The 19,378-nt window shown below is 28.2% G+C and overlaps 1 protein-coding gene across 1 annotated transcript in view; it reads left to right on the forward strand.

The window, feature by feature from the left end:
• The first annotated feature begins 7,165 nt into the window (after nucleotides 1-7,165).
• LOC100159669 (protein unc-80 homolog) overlaps nucleotides 7,166-19,378 on the forward strand; it is a 58,163-nt gene continuing 45,950 nt past the window's right edge. The window contains exons 1-4 of the mRNA XM_029485069.1: nucleotides 7,166-7,346; nucleotides 7,410-7,861; nucleotides 11,350-11,398; nucleotides 13,385-13,411. Of these exons, the coding sequence (XP_029340929.1) occupies nucleotides 7,767-7,861; nucleotides 11,350-11,398; nucleotides 13,385-13,411 (171 nt within the window). The 5' untranslated portion in view covers nucleotides 7,166-7,346; nucleotides 7,410-7,766. The remainder of the gene's footprint in view (nucleotides 7,347-7,409; nucleotides 7,862-11,349; nucleotides 11,399-13,384; nucleotides 13,412-19,378) is intronic.

The raw sequence follows: 19,378 nt of genomic DNA on the forward strand, positions 1-19,378 counted from the left end.
AACCGTCTCCGCTCAGAATCGATTTTCTTATACAGTGATATTATATCATTGAATTCAAATTTAATACTATCCATTATACAGTGACCCACTTGTAACCTACTGTACAGCAGAGCGACATCCACTTACCTACCTTTTTTAAATTCACTTTATACTTTACTGGTGGAAAAGTGAACCATTCAATTTCATACTGGTAGAAAAGTGAATCGACCGCAGTTATTTGGTATGGCGGAAAAGGGAAACACCCATCATAGTCGTACTATATGTATATTATTATACCTATTGTATTATTATATCTCTATTCTACAGAGCGATTCTTTTATCAAAAAACCTTCATTTTCCTGGTAAATTTCTTTATATGTTTTTGAAAACATTTTATGTATCATTTTTTTTTATCATATATTTCAATATTAAGTATATCTTTTACATCAGTTTTGAACTTTTATTTTTGAGTTGTTTACTTACTATCGAGAGGCACAAGGGTATCCGGAAAATGTTAGTGCATGTGCACTTATTCACTACTCAGTTCACTCTATTAACTTAGTAATCCTTAGCAATTAAATCGGAAAATTATAACGATCATTTTTTATACGAACATTTTGTTGAATATAAATTTTATTAAAAAAAATATTTAAAAAAACAGTTAAATGTATTATAAAAATATTACCTACTGTTTAGGGATAAAAGAATCACATTGTATACACATAATACCTACTGTATCGACTATAATGTTTAAACAATAGCCGGTGGTTTTGGAGTAACGTTCGTGGTCGGTGCATTTATACCAACTATGTAGCTGTTTTCTCGCGCGTGTGACCGTTATCGGACAAGAAGACGTGTTTAACAGTGTAATAATAATAATATATTTTTATATATATTAAATATACGATCGATAGCCTCACACAATGGCTATATATGTGGGTTGCCAGCCACGGTAGTTGTCTGCGCCCTGTACTTGGCCACGTCCTATATAATATTATGGGTCACTTGTTCTTATTTCCCTTGTATATACGAAACCATTGTCCTGCGATATCGTCCCCGGCACACGAATTCCTGATGCTGGGAGGGTTCAAGTAAGTAGATATAGTGATTAGAAAATCCACTTAACGTTTATAATATATATTATAAAATCACGTACCTATATAAAGACTCGATAAAAGAAAAGTTGAGCAGCCGCTTTAAGATGAAAATTACGGATTTTCGTCATATTTATAAAGTTTCGATGTCTAGTATACCATCCTAACAATCCTAACTATTCGTATTCAACGTAGGTGAATCAGTTAAATTAATAAATTATAATTTTTTTTTTACAAACTCTATAGAATTGATTTATTTGGTTTTAAAATAGGTCCAGAGACCACTGAAACAGTCCAATCGTGACTTAACCAGAATCATTTACCATTCCCCACTTCACAAGTATTGATTTCACGAGGGTTTTGATTTTGAGAATAAATCGCATTCACCGTGAGTTGAAATTTCGAGGGAAACATAATATTAATAATAATCTTTATTTTAAAACATTTAACCATATTATTATATTATTATTTAGTGTTATTCCTTTATTATAGATATATTAATATATAACTGTTAAGATTAGGTAAGTCCTAGATTAAGGGTTTAGCTATATTTAAACTTTAAACAAGTGGGTGTTGCTCTACTGTACATTAGGTTACAAGTGTTACGCTGTAATATGGATGGTGTTAAATTTAAATTCAAGGATAAAATATCATTACATACGAAAAACGATCCTGAGCTAAGACGGTCAGCCAGCTGCCAGCCCAATGGCCCATTGGCCCATGATATATTTACTATAAGTATATTTTTTGATGATATTATTGTGAATAAAGTAATTTATTTTTCTAATTTACCTGGAATCTTGTTTTTAATTTTCAATCCTTAGCAAGTTAAATATTACTTATTAGATACATTTTTAACTATAAAATAAGTTTTTAATTTAAATTTGATAATTTTTGGCAAAATTTGAACTTTAAATGCTTATAAAAAGAAATAGTGCCTATGCATTTTTAATATCTTTCAACTTCTATATAGTACCAATATATCAGGAGCCTTGTATTAAATTTTTAAGCTTTTTGACCCAACAAGTAAAATTATATTAACAGTTATAGAAAAAAACATTTGGGCTTTAGGTGCTTGAACTTTCAACTAATAAAGTGTAATACATATTATCATGACTTAAGACTTTATTAAGAACTCTGAGTTTTGTTAAGAACTATGATCAGTGTTGTGAATTTAGTGCACTAAAACGTATTTTTTTACATACATATATAAATTGTACACGACAACTATTATTTATTTTCCCTATCTGGTTAATAATAAAACATGTTTCTCTATTATACGCACAAATAGTAATTACACATTTATACGTATAAAATCTGTACTTATAATATATTAAGAAACAAATAGATAAAATAAAATACCTAAGACGAAAGCGTTTCTTTAAATTTTTTCTTAAATTATTTTTGGGTCACAAATTTAAAAAGAAATATTTTAAATATAGATCTTGTTTTTAAAGTATTTTTGTGATCCTTTAAATTAAATTGTGTTATTCCATTTTTATAATTTTATAATAAGTTTTATAGTTTTGAATCCACTTGTCAACCATTGTACACGTTTGTGTCGTATGTCGTATATCATATATGACTGTAATCTGTGCAGTGAACTTATACCTATACGTATTGATTTAATGTTACCCTGTCGTGTGAGAGATATATATTTATAAATGCGGCTGCGTTGTCTATATTCGTAATATTATTGAACCATCGGTATATAACATAAATTTAAACAACATGTATCACGTACGTATCTTAAACTTAAATGATTCTGGGAAGTTACTTATAAGTTATATTATGTTTTAAACTTTATACCAATACGGATATACAGTTATTAAAGCCTTAAAAGTTAAGGTGCCATACAGCGAATAAATAACTTGAAAAGGAAATTTAAATTTTGATTTTAACGAGTACGAAATTGACCATATATTATTTCTGTCGGCTTACTTTCATAATTTAGGCAGGTATACTTGGTGTATAGGTACAGGGTAATTATTATAAAAGTGATTGTTCATTATTTTGAAAAGTAATAAGTTTTAGAAAATATTTCTTTATACATAATCTAAAAGCCTTGAGTTCATAACATTTTTGAAAAAAATTGTTTTCCGTTCTTTGTCAATATATCGTTTTAAGTTATTTAAGTTTTTACCGTACTGAATAATAGCACACATTTTAGATTTTGAGTGAATCGATAATTATTTGTGTTGATTTTATAATGATGTGCAATTTTTTACAAGCGTTTGAAGTCAAATTTTGAAAAAATTCATCAACATCTCGAAAATTTGCAAATTATACTTTGTTGTTAAACATTTATAAAATATTAAATTTTTAAATTTTTACAGCTTAGGATTGATAATTTAAAACAAGGTTTATCATAAGCAGTTCATAATTTTATACTGTAACCAAACAATTTAAAAAATATATATAAACACATTTTTTTAGTTATTTTAAGATCACATTTGGACGAAATTCGAATATTTAAACGAAGAGTAACGATTTTAGTTATTTTGTTGTAATTTAAAAATACTATTCGTGGGTACTTGAAACTTCTAAAATATATTATTATTATATATTTTATACACGTAAGTAGGTAATCGATAATCGGTTTTGTCAATATTTATAATATTTTGTATGATAATATTATATGAGGTAATACTAAACAATATGTCAATATTAGAATACTTTGCAATTTGCATTTTGCATACGAAAACTCGATATGTAATAGAGACCTATAGTTTATACCTACTTAAATTTGGGGGGAAATTGCGACTCCTTAGGTAAGTAAGTTCACTACTATTTATACGTCTAAACCCACGTGACATTTGAAGGTTAAGTAGAAATAAGTCTATTCAACGTTAAGATTAATAATTATTAATTAATAAAATATTGGATAAGTATATGCACATTTTTATTATATACGATTAAAAGGTTGCAGATCAATTTATAAATATGACGTATAAGTTCATGATACTCATGAATATGAAATTATCAAGCTGTACGCTGTACCTATTTTGCCTCAATTAGACTTCAATGTGCATAATTATATTAATTCATCAACTGTAAATTAAACTCGATAGGTACCTAAAATATAATGTTTGATAACACTTGTAATAAAAGTATCTACATAAATATTTAGATGATATTTGCCGAAAAAAATGTAAAAGTTAAGTAAAAGATCGTATTGGAATATTAATAATAATAATTACAGGAAACAAAATTATTTCACAAAGTAGGTAGCAATTTGTTAAAACTTAACGAATGAGTTGATTACCAGGATTATCAATCGCGTGCCTAATAGTGTATAAACCGACGTTGTGCGCGTTTGGTAAAAAACTTTTTAGTTGAAAAGTTTAACAGCGACCGCGAGTCAAAGTCGAATTAATTATGGGAACAAACACCCAAATAACTTAATGCTCAGCTTGTTTGCCATACAACATTATCCGAGCGGAGTCTTGCGGTCGACTGCGGCCCGTGGCGTTGTGTTGAAGCAATGTTATACGAGTGGAGGGGGGGGGGGTGACGTTCTGGTCCGCGGTAGCGGGGTATGGTGTTCGGGGGGGGGGGGAGAGGAATGGAAGTCGAACAATATTTACCTTTCCGGTTTTCTGTGGCGGCTGAGCGTCGACCGGTGTAGAACTGTTGTAGACGATGAGCGAGCGAGCTGTGAATAATAATAATAATAATATGACGTGTGAGTTGGGCTGTGCGAGCAGTACGACGCGAACGGAGTGACTGCAGCTGCCGTCTACCACTGCACTGTGACGAGACCGCGGTTTATAGACCGTGGAGGGAGGGTCATCGTGCCGGCGGTGGCTAATGATACGCACGTAATATTATATTGAACGTTACGTCATGACAGTGATAGTATTTTAGATACCGCCGCCGGCATCGTCTTAATAATTTTATCATATCAGGCGCACGGGGCATTGGCACTGGGCCCAATATAGTAAAAGGTTCCCCCTCTCCCATTCAGGCTATCAAAGAAAAATAATAATATTACAAAATGTTCCCACAAGTTTGCAAGAAAATAATATACTACTTTTGAAATTTTTTTTCGAGTACCTATACGTAAGTACCTACCTATGTAACTCTAATACAATATTTTGTAACTATATCATATCAAAATGTATTATGTGGAATCTAATTATACCTTCTCTATAATAGTTTGTACTTGTATACAGTCTGTAATACAAGGTTTTGATATTTTAAAATCTATATTATTATTTATATAACTCATTCAAATTAATTGTAGGTATTGAATGTTCTTTGCACATAGGTAAGTGTAAAAACTTAATATTATATCCGATAGTACTTACCAAGTGTTACCTATTTTAATATAATATATAAGTAGGTAGTATATCTAATGACAAGTCATAGTATATCGCAGTCTTTTAAAAGTATTCAAGTACAAGTCGGTAATCGATAAGGCGATAAAAGTGGCTCAACTGGGAATACCGGTGAACGAAGACATACTTAACTTTTATCGTTCTTTTTACGGTGCCTTTTTATAGCACCTTTTTACGGTAATCGTTTACAGCATTATAATATTTATCTAAATATTTATTAGTGGTACTCAGTGCCGCAACTAGGCTTTGTGGGGCCCTAGTGTAAATGTTATTGTGGGGGCCCTCTTAAAGGCATTTTGTGTTTTGGGGGGCCACACTTAAGTGGAAAGGAGGCCCATTTGGGGGTGCTATGCACCCCCAGTCACCCCGCTAGTTGCGGCACTGGTGGTACTAGTACATAGGTATACACATTTTAGGTATCACTTCATGTTACCTATTGAGATAAATTATATATAGGTATTTACAAATTTAAAAAAAAAACAAATTGTATAGGTACGTGTGTCACTTAAACATAATTAATGATGATAATAATAATTGATAACAGGGGTCTCCAACCTACAACGGCCAGCCAAGCTTTTCGAACCAGCCCTTGAAGCTTATTGATTTTTTTTGAAAATATTTTAATAATAATTAAAAATAATTCTCATAAAGTATCTTTAATCTAATTTTGTCTCTATTCCTATCTAAAAATGTTTGGCCCGTGTTGCCAAAGCGTATCACAGATTCGGTCCACCAATAAACAAAATTGAAGACCACTGATTTATAAAATCATATTATTCAATATTAAGTAGGTATCGTTATAGTTCGCTAATCGCTAAACGGGTCCCCGTAGACTTGAGTCATTTGGGTTACTCGTATGGGCAAACATCAAACAATAATAATATTTAATAACTATAACTATATTATTATATTCACAATATGGTGGTGCCGTGGAGGAGGTATATAATATTATTATCACGAGCTCATTATCTCGGAACGTTAAATACGATTATAACGTAGGTAAGAGTTAACCGTATCCAACAGAGTGAGATCCAGAACATTTAGCATTAGCGCTCTTAAAGGGACCTTAAGGTACCTTCGGGTCCTCTAGGGTGGACCACAGTCACTGAACAAAAGGGTTAGGTGGTATTTTGACCTAATAATCTATTCTGACTATAATTAATTCAAATGCTTTCAAAATTTTTATCAGAGTAAAACTCAAGTCAGTACGTTGAAACGCATATTATAGGTCTATTTTTCTCCAAAAAACGAAAGTGTAGAATCCCCATTATAATCCCCGTTATAATAAATAAGTAATAACTATAATAATATTATAAGCATTATTGCGTTTTCCTTATAATTTGTTCGGAAATTCGTTATTTAGACGCGATTTTTGGCGTTTTATCTTAGGTAGGTACTTCGTAATATGATCTTTAAGGAACTCTGGCTATATCGTATTTCATTTCGCGGTATACTGCGCAGTCGGTGTGAAAAAATGATTAACCACACACGACCGAGAAGTGTCGTCAAAATCGCCTGCCACAATCGTCTACGGGACCGTTTTGTAGACTTTGAAGTTTTAGGGGTGAAGGGGGGGGGGGTTTGTAAAAAATATAATATATTTTTAATCCCGCGCGGTGGCACCGGTAGCGGCTGTGAGGGTAGTTGTTAACGGCGGTGGATTGCATATATCAGGGAGGGAACGGGTGGGTGCCAGCGCGCCGGCGCCAGCTTCGTCGTCGTCGTCGTCGGCGACTCCTCGTCGCGACGCCACCGTCCGCGCAAAACGCAACGCAACGGCCGCGATTCCAGTCGTCGTCGCCGAACGGTTATCGATCGCCACCACCGCGCTCCGGTTGAGATATATTCATTACGATATCATAATATAATATTATTTAATACCAAACACGACATTTTTTAATACCAATAGCATACAAAGGCGCCGCAACCGTAGGTAACCATACCATATATTACCGCTCCGGTTGCCTATTATTTATCGTCATATTTTGATCCATAGCGGCACGATACCGGCACGTGTGACCACCGCCCGTCTTCGCGACGTGTGGTCCTCCGATGCGTCGCCGTCTTGCCATCCCGTCGGTCCGCGTACCCGCGGCACATTGAACCGTCCGGCGGGCGATGCGCGAACGGCGCACCGCCGCCGCCGAGACTATCAGCCGCACATCACAGCGACGCCGACGACGGAGACGGTTAGGACCGCAAGTACGAAGACGACGACGGAGTCGAAGACTGATCTCGATCGCATACACTCATAGGTCACCGTCCACATCATCATCATCATCATCATAATCATCACAATCATCTCATTGTTGCTGCCTTAGTTATTATTATTAAATTATTTTTATACCTAATCATGGAAAACAATCCGTTGAATTGGAACGACTTGACCACCGCCAACGACCTGCCCGTCCCCATAAACCTCCAAAATTTCTTTTGGGGTTTGACCAGGTGAGTGCCTATATTATATTGTATTATCTGCTGTACCACGCAAGAGCGCCTCTTGACCAATTTGTAGGTGGGGTGGTCGAAAACCAAAGGTTTATAGGTACTCAGTATCTGCGCGTATAATTTAAAATGTTTTATTATAAAAAATATATATTAACAATGTTAACCGCATATTAAGTCAGATAAGATAATATAAATGCATTAAAATTTTATCATAAATCTTATTATTATCATGTACCTATATGCATATTAGATGTACAATTTAATTAATACTAATGCATACAAAACAGTTGAGTTACAGAAAAGCAAAGAATAAAAAAAATGATATTTTTAAAAAAGTTACAAAGTTTTGGGGAGAGATGATTTCCACCTGCGCCCACTCTGTAAGACGCCCATGATAATATCAAGATAATTTACTCGCTTGTTTTCGTGACTCATTGCATTATTACGGCCCTAGGGGGGACGCTAATAGTATGACATTATAGCATTGTAGTTATATTAAATAAAGATTGACGTTTTTAACAATATTATATGATTATGTATTTATACTGTAAATATGCCACTGAATGTGAGTTTATTAATAACGACAGTCACGTTTGAAACCAACAGAACACGGTTCGTGTGTAGATAGGTCAGTGTTTGTCGAACCCGGAAACTCGTAGTATCTAAAGACATAATTAAACATATTATATAGTATTTTTCCGGATCTCTGATTTCATTTATGACTAGGGTGATGTTCCTATAATCTTATTAGTGCAAACAAGAAATGACAACAAAAGCTAGGGGCTATCGGGTTAAATCTCGGTATTTCAAAATATTTAGTATTATTATATACAACCTTGTAACAAATTATTTAATCTGATTGTAATTTCCAGTTACTTACCTCGATTGATTTTCACTTATTACATCAATTCATATTATATATTATATTTATAAGTACATACAAATACATAATTGCTTTCTTTCGAATATTATTAAATGCTATTTGATATTTTCCACGAAAAAAAATTATATTTGGACGTCACACGTCTTCCATAAATTGTTTGTCAAAACCGTTTTGTTCGGGCACCCTTCTGGTATATCATTACAAAATATATTATACAAAATATATACAAAATATATTTTAAGATATTAACTGAATTTCCACCGTTAAGAAAAGAACTTTGACTTTTTAAGATGATTACATTTTTTCGATATCATTAATATAAGAACTATTATAAAGCCAGTTATTTTTATGTTTTCAAACTTGAATAACTTTCTTTGAAAGCAATATCGAAAAATAAAAACGACATTGCCACAATATGTGGCAATGCCCAATGCACAGTCTAAGTTCTTTTAGATTCTGAGCGGAGCAAAAGAATGTATTGTATTTACAATGATGTGTGGTTTTTTCTGTCTGTCATAAACATTTGAGATAGCAACAACTTTCCAATTTTCGACATCAGCTTCTTTTTTGATAGAAAAGTGAATCTAGTTGGTACTTTTGAGAGGTCAAAGTTTAAAATTCGTAGTAGTTGTAAAAAGGGTCAGAAAAAAAAATATGAAAAAGTAGTGATTTTTACGCATAAGCAATTATTGAAAAATTGATTTTATTTTTTTGGTGTAAATCAAAACTAATAACAGTCTTCCTTTGAAATTTTCACGAAATTTTCACCAAATATTTATATTAGCATTTTCCATATTATAAAAACAACATTTTCGAAATGATTTGATTCTTTTACAGCTAAATATATAGCCTTTATTTTTTTTTCGAATTTTGTAAACGTTTTTAAAATTATACTCGATAAATATGTTTTCAATTAGTAAAAAAGCTTGAAAATTTAATGCAAGGTTCCTTATAATTTTCATTAATGAAAGTTAAAAAATATTAAAAATACTTAAGCACAATTATATTTTATATTAATTGAAAGTTCATACTTGACGACATTTTGAAAATTTTGAAATTATTTTTCGGTCAGATATTCATAAAAGTTTTTCTATTCAAAACTGCCATTATGAATTTTTATAGAAGATTTCTCACACATTTTTCTATCAATAACAAATAAAAAAAAGGTTACTGGAAAGTAACATTCATATTTTATGAGCGTTTGAAATTAAAATATTCACGATATTGGATTTTTAGATTTAAAAAATTGAAAAAAAAAATGAATTTTCATTTATCGATTTTTGATATTTTTCTGTAATTCAAAATGAAAAACCGTAGGTACTTGACATTTTTAGCAAATGCTTTTTGACTCTTTTTAAATTATTTATAGCAAAGATACATTTTTTAAATTTTGTACCTAAATTATTTTTCGATTAGAAATTATTCATAAAAGCTTTTCTTTTCATAATTAATATTAGAAAAAAAATTCGCTTGAAATGTTCACAACATTTTTATATTAGCATTTTCCAAACATGATAACATTTTCAAACTATTTTGGAACTTTTCATAGCCAAAATTATATATTTTAATAGAAGATTCCCAACAAGTTTTTCTACCTCTATCGAGCAGAAAAATTTCACCGAAAAGTCACACTGTTTATAGTAATGAGATTTTTTGGATTTATTTGACTATTTAGTTTCATTATTTGTATAACTGTATAAGTTATAACACAATGTATCCGCTCAGAATCGTTTTTCGTGTACATTGATTTACCATTGAATTCAAATATAACAGCTAATCCATTGCAACGACATGCTTGACAACTACTATTTAGCAGAGCGGTAGCCACTTGTTCACCTTTTTTTTATTCGTAAAAATTAAGGTACTTATATATTACTGTAGTCTGTAACCTTATCAGATCTACTAAATCTGTTTTCCAATTAGATTTTTAAATTTATCTTAAAATCGTTTTTACCAAACCACTTTAAAATTGGGTGTGTGGCGTCTTCTTAACTTAAATAGTTAAATGTGATTAAAAATATTTTATTATCTTCAAGATTGGTACGGTTTTCTAAACATACCCGTTTCAATTTAAAATTAACTCCTGCAGCAACAGTATAAATCAGAAAAAGGTATTTTGTACAGTTTTATTTTTCAATACTATCATGAAGATGTATTTTAGTTTTTAAATGCCTTCAAAATTCTTTCAAAAAGTATCCAAATAGTATTAGAACAATTTGAAATACTAAAATACCAGAAATTATTTTGCACTTTATTATCGTGTTGTTATAAAATACATTATTGCATATTATACTCAGTGGAATTATTTAAGGCAACCATGGTTGGTCGTTATGTCAACTTATAAAACGAGAAATACTAAAACACATACCGATACCTATAAATATTAAACACATCATATTAAATAGCTAGGTAGATACTTCAATAAATTTACAGCTACTAACCCATAGTTATATAGACTAATTTATATGCGAGCGTAATTTAAAAAAATATTAAATTTGTACAATTGAAAAATTATAATATTATTTATACTAAAATTTGATATAATTTAATATCACTATTCATTTATAGCACATAATATTATTATAATGTTGTATGTATTTTTTAGTGCGTTCATTCGACCCAAAGTTGGTAAACTACATGAAAATTCGTGTTTGGTAAGACAATTTAGTGTACCTATATACTTATATTATTTATTTATAATATATCTGGAAAATGATTTTTTTTGGAATTTTGGTACAGAAAATTGTATACAGAAAAATTATTTTATATTTTTTCAACAACGCTGGTACATTAATTTTAGAAGTTGAATACAATTATATTCAGGGTGATTCATCAAGCGTGTTTTTCCTTTAATGATAAATTTATTCAAATTCTGATTTTTTGAATTTTTAAATATATCTACCCAAAAACAAATTTTTTTGTACTAGGTACTTAAGGAGTGTACTATGGTGATATAAGCTTCTACTTTTTAGAAGAGAAACCCTCCCCCCTTTTTTACTGTGATAAAAAATTGAAAAGATTGAAAATCAAAATGAAATATTATTAAAATTAAAATAATATGTAAGTTAAATATAAGTGCGTGTCTAATTAATAATTGAAATGATGCGCCATAATATTTAGATTGATATAAAATTCCCTATAGATTTCATCAGGGGCGGACTGGCTATTTTTGGCCCGGGGTGCAAAATTAATTAGGGGCCCGTAATTTTTTTTCAAACCTACCTAAATTAGGAAAGAGCCCTTAGTTTTATAAGTAAATATAAAAAAAAAATAAGAATAACATGTCGTTTATTTGTAGAGATGTTGAAATATGTTATTTTATTTTTATTTTGTATAATACCGTATTATACCAATATTATACCGTATACCGACTGTGGTAATCGGGGGCCCGGATCATAAATACAAACGGGGGCCCGGGGTGCTACTTGGTGTATAGCACCCTGGACCAGTCCGCCCCTGGATTTCATATATTAATTTTATCTTAGTCTTTACAAACATACAATTTTATCTTTTATATTGTATCATACTCGCTCAAACTCATTATAAAAAACTCGCCCCAACACATTACTTTTATTATGTGGGTAAAAAGGTAATGCGCCCAAATGCATGACGCCTAACTGCATTATTGAAGAAAAAAGGGGGTGAGCATGCTTGGTAAAATACCATATATACATACATTGTTATAGTTAATATAAAACTTATTAAACGACACCTGGCACCTGCTACCACTTAAGTCCAAAATTAATAATTGTAACGTTTTTGGATATAATTTCTGGATATTCATTATTATTATAGGTACACATATTAGGTATTTATCGTTATAATTTTTTTAATATATTTTATTTTATCAGTAACGTAGATTAGTATATATATATATAAAAGTAGAGATGCCTAGTAAGTATTGTTTAAAAATTATTATTGCCAAACATTTACAAAGTAAACCTTTAATTCAAACCGTTTAGTCTAAAATATTTCTTAACGGCAGTGCACATGTATAAGTAAGACTAAATATTAACGTAAATGCACAGTTTAATGTATTTAGGTATAACTTCATAATAATACATGTTCACTGAACATTTTAGAGATATTTAAAATTAAATAAAAAAATATCTGGTTTGGTAGGTATTATAATGTCATAGGTACCTACATATTATAATGTTTTTTTTGTTTTTTTATTAGATAAAATAGAGTATTTACAATCTGTAATATTTATATACAATACAATTAGTAAATTTGATAGTTAATATAAGGTACATAACATGAAATGGCGTGAGGAGGGAGGCTCACCAGTGTGGATACCCTCTAACTTGGGGTAAAGCATTTAATTTTTCTATTATAAATGCAGGTCGGGATTCAGGAGATCTCGACACCGGTGTCTTTTTAATCGACGTGGGAGGTTATTTGGCATGAATTCACTGGAAACATATTATAATATTTAATTCTTAATATTAGCTATAGGTAGTATGTGTCTAATAACTATGTATTAATTAGCTGTATCAAATAAGTTGTACCAAATTTCCATATTTCTGTTTTCCTTATATAATAATAATATATATTATGCTATTGTTATTAATATCTTATACACTTACTAAATAACCTAAAAAAAATATGTTTATTATTTGTGCTGGCATACCATAAAGTTTTGTCAACATACAGCTGGACATCACGTAAGTTTTGTTTAGTTATGTTTTATATTTTCGTACCTAATTTTACAAATATATTAATTTATTGTCCATATTTCCTTTTTCAAAAAATAATAGCTTCGACCAAATAGTGGTTAAAGTTTAAATAATAAATATTTTATAGATATATCTACTACTTTATATAGAATATTATATACCAAACTATAAAGTGATATAAACTAATCATTCATTTATATATTGAGTGAGAATTGTTTATGGTATATTAATATAATATTATAATAGTATATATTTATATTTTATATGCATTATATTGCATTATATGATAATAATTAATTAAATCAATAATTTTGAGATCACCTATTGATCAATATATATGATAATTTAATTTTTTTTATAATTTTTTTAAGGCATCAACTGCATTGTTATTAGTCTGATTTTTACTGTAGAGGGTACGATTGGTTTGGAACACGTGTATAATATTATATAATGAATGTAATGGTAATTTTTTATTATAATTTAGTAATAGGTATTATTATTTAGAGTTTAAATTACATAAATATTAATGAATTAAGAATTAAAATTTTTTATATAGGTATTTTAAAATAATTTTGATATCGAATAAGTAATAACTATACTATAATAATGTATGTTGTATGCTTAATATTCTCATCGTACTTCCTTCCTAAAATATTATCTTAAATAAATTAGACTATCATGAAATGATTTTTCGTAGGTTTTATGTAAATTACGACAAAACAATGTTGACACTAAATTTAGGTAAGAATGATTCATATAACTTATCATTTGCTTATATTTGTTAACAGAAACTATATTCTATTTTCTGTTTTTACTATAGTAATAAAATGAACACATTTTAATGATAATATTTAAGTTAGGTGACAGACTCAAAGCCCAGTATATTGGTAAATGTTTATTTTAATAGACATTTTTAGAATATTTGTTTTTGATAGTGATAGGTACTAGAATTTTAATTTATAACTTAACTGCATTTTATATACTTAGCAATATTATTAGATTCCGAGTGATGCGAAAAATGTATGAATCCTAGGTACAGTGATAATATATTATATTATTATTATTGTCTTTATTAACTTTTCCTGTAAACCCTTTTCTTGGTAAAAATGTTGTTCAAATAATTTCATGAAACACTTTTAAAGGTCGAAAATCGAGTCTAGATGATAGTTTGAAGAGGTGATTTCCCGCATTTCTACCTGTTGCGGTTTTTATCGGTTATCACCACGAGTGTCCACGACTTTTTCTAAAGGTCCGTGTGATGCCATTATGCCAACTAGAATAGCCGCTGGCGTTGACGTGACACTCTATTAAAGTGTCCTTTTTTCGTTGAACGTGTGTGTTTACTATATATAATATTATAGAATCATACATTCTAACCGATTAAAATAATTTATTTAACATTGCACTATTATGCCTTAAAAATAAATAATATACAGATTGATTATATTTTTTACATAAAACAAAGTGTTAAATCTAATAATATTGTTCAATTTTAGTAAAAAACTGAAAATCTATTATGTTATACTTACTTATATTTTCATTTTAAAGAACTATAGTCTAAGTACTAAGATAAAATAAGCAAATAAAAATAAGAATTATTGATGTTAACTCATTTTAACGTCATCGTGTAAATGATAACTCATTACCCAGCCTGTGAATTTAATGATGCATATCGATGAATTTCATTATGAATTCAAAATAAATGAGATACAATTTTGTTCCGGATAAGAAATTTCTGAATAAAAAATGTTATTTTATTTTTAGTGAATTTCCTTTATTTTTTTAGTGCACAAAGCATGATATTTCATTGTTTTTCGTGCATTACATTTAAAGCCCCGGTAACTACTTTGTTTCCATCTTACTTGTTATCCTAAAAATGTTACAAAAAAAACTATAAAATTACATTTGAACTTCTAAAAATATTTTGAAAATACAAAACCAAATTACTTAAAAAATATTTATTTTACACTGATCATTATTTAAATAAATTATGATACATCGTTTTATAATATAAATTCTCGAAGTTAAATAAACTAATAGATAAGTATAATAATATTATATTAATACAAATTATTTTTTACACGCAAAACCTTTTCTTTTTTAATACGTGATTTCTTAAATATTGCAAGGAGAAAGAGTATGTATATTATTAAATAGTACATTATATTGATAATATACCCTAACTTAATAATTATGTATAGCATATTATGACGTATCTACTAATTTTCTAGACAAATACAATAAAAAGTATTCCTTTAAAGTATTTCTTTAGAAAGTATAAAAACGTACCAAAAAAATATAAAAATAATGGAAAAAATACGTTGAAGTCACTATGCTGTATATTAGTAGGTTTAAAATGCAACGAAAATATTGAGTAGGTCACAGTAATGGATATATGTTAAATTTGAATTCAACAATAAATAATTGTATGCGAAAAACAATAATAAATTCTGAGCGGAGACCGGTATGTCAGCCCGTATTACTTCGGATATTATACAATTTATTTAAACTATTATTAGTAATTTATTTTTCTATAAGTACCTAATAGGTATATAATGGTATATTTTTAATATATTGTTTGTAAAATATCAAATTTTTTCAAAATTTAATAAAAAAATAAGTGACTTTGATCATTTTTAATTACCATTAGAACAATTTATGAAGTACCTTGAATACAATTTTAAAGATTTTCGACTAATAAACAAAAATTTTAAGTAAAAAAAAGTCAAACATATTAAAATACATAAAAATATTTCAAAAATGTTACCATGACTAGAAAGTAGAAAATGCTATTATAATTAATATTTGACAAAAATTTCAAGTATAATTTATTATTTTATCCATATTTGAACAAAAACAAAAAACAGATTAGCCTAAATATTGTAGTTTTACAGTTATTTGTTTTGTTTTTTCTGATTATTTTGAAAAGTAAGTACTGAGTAATTTTTACTTTTACTGAATAGCAACTTGATTAAAATCGATGATTGGAGCTTTTTTACTGACTCTAAAGGTGACGTCGTTCGAAAAAACAAAATATAAATAAACAAAAACGCAAAACAATAGAACCAATACAGGTATAAATCTAGACATTTCCAAGATATTATGAAATATAACAACTTGACAAATATGTATCCACAACTATGGATAAAATAAAATATACATTATTTTAAAAACCAATTTAAATAAAATCATATTCCGAATTGCAACACAATATATTTTATTCCATTTTGTTATAGTTAAACATATAAGCAAAAACAGCAAAGTGTGGGAGGAGAGGGGTGTTACTAAGTCTACAAAAACCATAGCCACACTACTGAACCAGTATATTCACCGCTTCGCATAAAATGTAAAATTAATATAACTTGTAAGGCACAAAATTCCCAAAAATACAAAACAATTAAATAAAAATGCAAAATAAAAATTGTACCGTTAAATTCTAGTATTTTACATAATATAAATTTTCTATAGAGACGAGCAACTTTATAATTAAACAATAAAATAATAAAAATGTATTATTAGCTATAAAAATTGACTACAAACTAATTTGAAAATTTTCCAGATTTTATTAATTTTATGCAAATTAGAACTTTAAATATCTACTTGAAAAAATCATGCACATGGACCTTTAATATTTATCATCCACTACTTTAACAACTTATAAGGGACCTTGTTTTAAATCTTCAAGCATTTTGACCCAACGAACATTTTTTTATTGATAGAACAAAAATTTTAAATTGTATATGTCTATAAATAACTCAAAACTAGTCATGTATGGAAAATGATAAAATAAACATTTGGTGAAAATTTCAAGTACCCAAGGTTAATAGTTTTAAAGTTACAATAACATAGGAAAATCGTTCTATGAGAATTTGTTAATTTGCGGGTGAATATCCAATGTCTATCTTCAATTGCTCAATAAAAATTAAATTGGCTTTCTACTAAACTTTTTTGTTGTTGTTAAATATAGGAAAACATATAGGGAATCTTTTAGTAAATTTTCAAATCTTAGGTATACGGAAATAGAAAATTTTTATAAAATTTGAATAGGTATTGATTAATATTTTGTCAAAAACTAATTTTGTATAAAAACTCCTGTTTTCCATATTTGTATTTTATTTTTCCCGAAGCTTTTGAAAACTACTGAGAATTTTTTATTTTTATCTTTGAATTTCAATAAAAAGATTCACTTTCCCACCAGAAAAGTTACTGAAGTTGAAAATCAAAGCATTATTTTGACTGCTCAATGTATACACAGGCACAAAAAAAAAATAATACCTTTTGTAAAATCAATACATTCATTGCTCCGCTCAAAAAAGTTTTAACAAACTCTTTAGTAATCTAGTAATATAAAATACGATGTAGGTAGGTACTTTATAATTTTAATATTCTAAAAAATCCTATACTATTGCTTATAATTAGGGTTCTGAATTTGAAATATTTCAATGATATTATGAAAAATATTTTTCTATCTTTTAAACGTGTTTGGTTATAGATGATTAGAAATAATACATTAGTTCATGTAGAATACATCTTTAATAATGAATAAGTTATCAGTTGTAAACCAAGGTTTATGAATTAATTTAATAATATATGGTTTATATAATAATATAATATACTTTATATAGAATATGGAATGTTGCAGATATTAATTGTAATATGATTTATAAATTATACCTGTCAGTTAAAAAATAGAATCTTAGGTGATTAAAAATCAACAATCTTATACAATAAAGTAAAATAGTAATATATAACTTACATTATTATATACTTATTTATAAAATTATAAACGTATACAATTATTTAGAATTAAAACGTTATCCAAGTTTTGCGTTTATCGTTAAACAGAATTAAAACGTTAACCAAGTTTTGTGTTTATTGTTATTTAAAATAGTGTTAATATCTATTAAATTTAAAAATAATAACTAATGCGGGTAGGTAATAGCTCGGATACGGAATATAAATTATAATATAATCAATTCTTAGATTGTTTGCATGAAATAAATGTTTCTACGAAACCAATAGACCTTTTAAATAAATAGGTTTAAAAATATTTCCTTTTGCGTCATTTTTCGTTCGATGATATTCTTTAAATTTCGTTTTGCGTTATGTTTTATTTAATGATATATTATATAATATATTTTGTCAATCGTTATGTTTTGTTTTGCGGTATTTAATTATTTTTGATTATTGCTTTCTGTTATAATTACGTTTACAAACTTCAATAGATTTTTTTTTTTTATCAAATATAGCGTTATAATTATAATGTTATTATAACGTTTGTAAGCCCTGGTTATAACAATCGCACTACTATAATATAGTTTTAAAAAATTTAAAAAAATTTAAAATTTAAAGTAGGTACCTAATAAATAAAAAACAAAAATTTTTTATATGAATTTTAAAATATATTATAACTTATAATGTTGGGTTAGTTTGTAACTCAAGAGTTCACTTGCAACTTGATGACTATACACTTTTAGATATAATACATTCTTTTTTTATTTTCCATAAAAGAAAATAAATTTCAAAAACATTTCATGAAATATTTCAAGAAAATTAATTTCATGAAATTTGAAAAGCCTAGTTATAATGTATACACATTTTTTTTAGATATTTAATATTCATTCATTTATTAAAATGTTTGGAATGACTTATTAAGCATTCGTTGTTTAATTAGGTCACATGGATTTATATACAATATAAATTTTGTAACAACAAACTTTAAAAATGTTTGATTTTATTTACACGTTATGGTATTGAATATTTGATTATACTTTAAAATTGTAGATTTTTTTTACGCAACAGACCGTTTTTTTTAAACTATTATTTATCTAACTTAAGTAATCGTGTTCTAAAATAATTTGATAAATAATTTTACTGTACATAAAAAGTAAACGTTAATATATTTTTTTTATTATTGAATTATTTATTGTTTATAATATTTACAATCCATTCAAT

Source organism: Acyrthosiphon pisum, chromosome X (genome assembly GCF_005508785.2).
Source record: "Acyrthosiphon pisum isolate AL4f chromosome X, pea_aphid_22Mar2018_4r6ur, whole genome shotgun sequence".
NCBI classification, from domain to species: Eukaryota; Metazoa; Arthropoda; class Insecta; order Hemiptera; family Aphididae; genus Acyrthosiphon; species Acyrthosiphon pisum.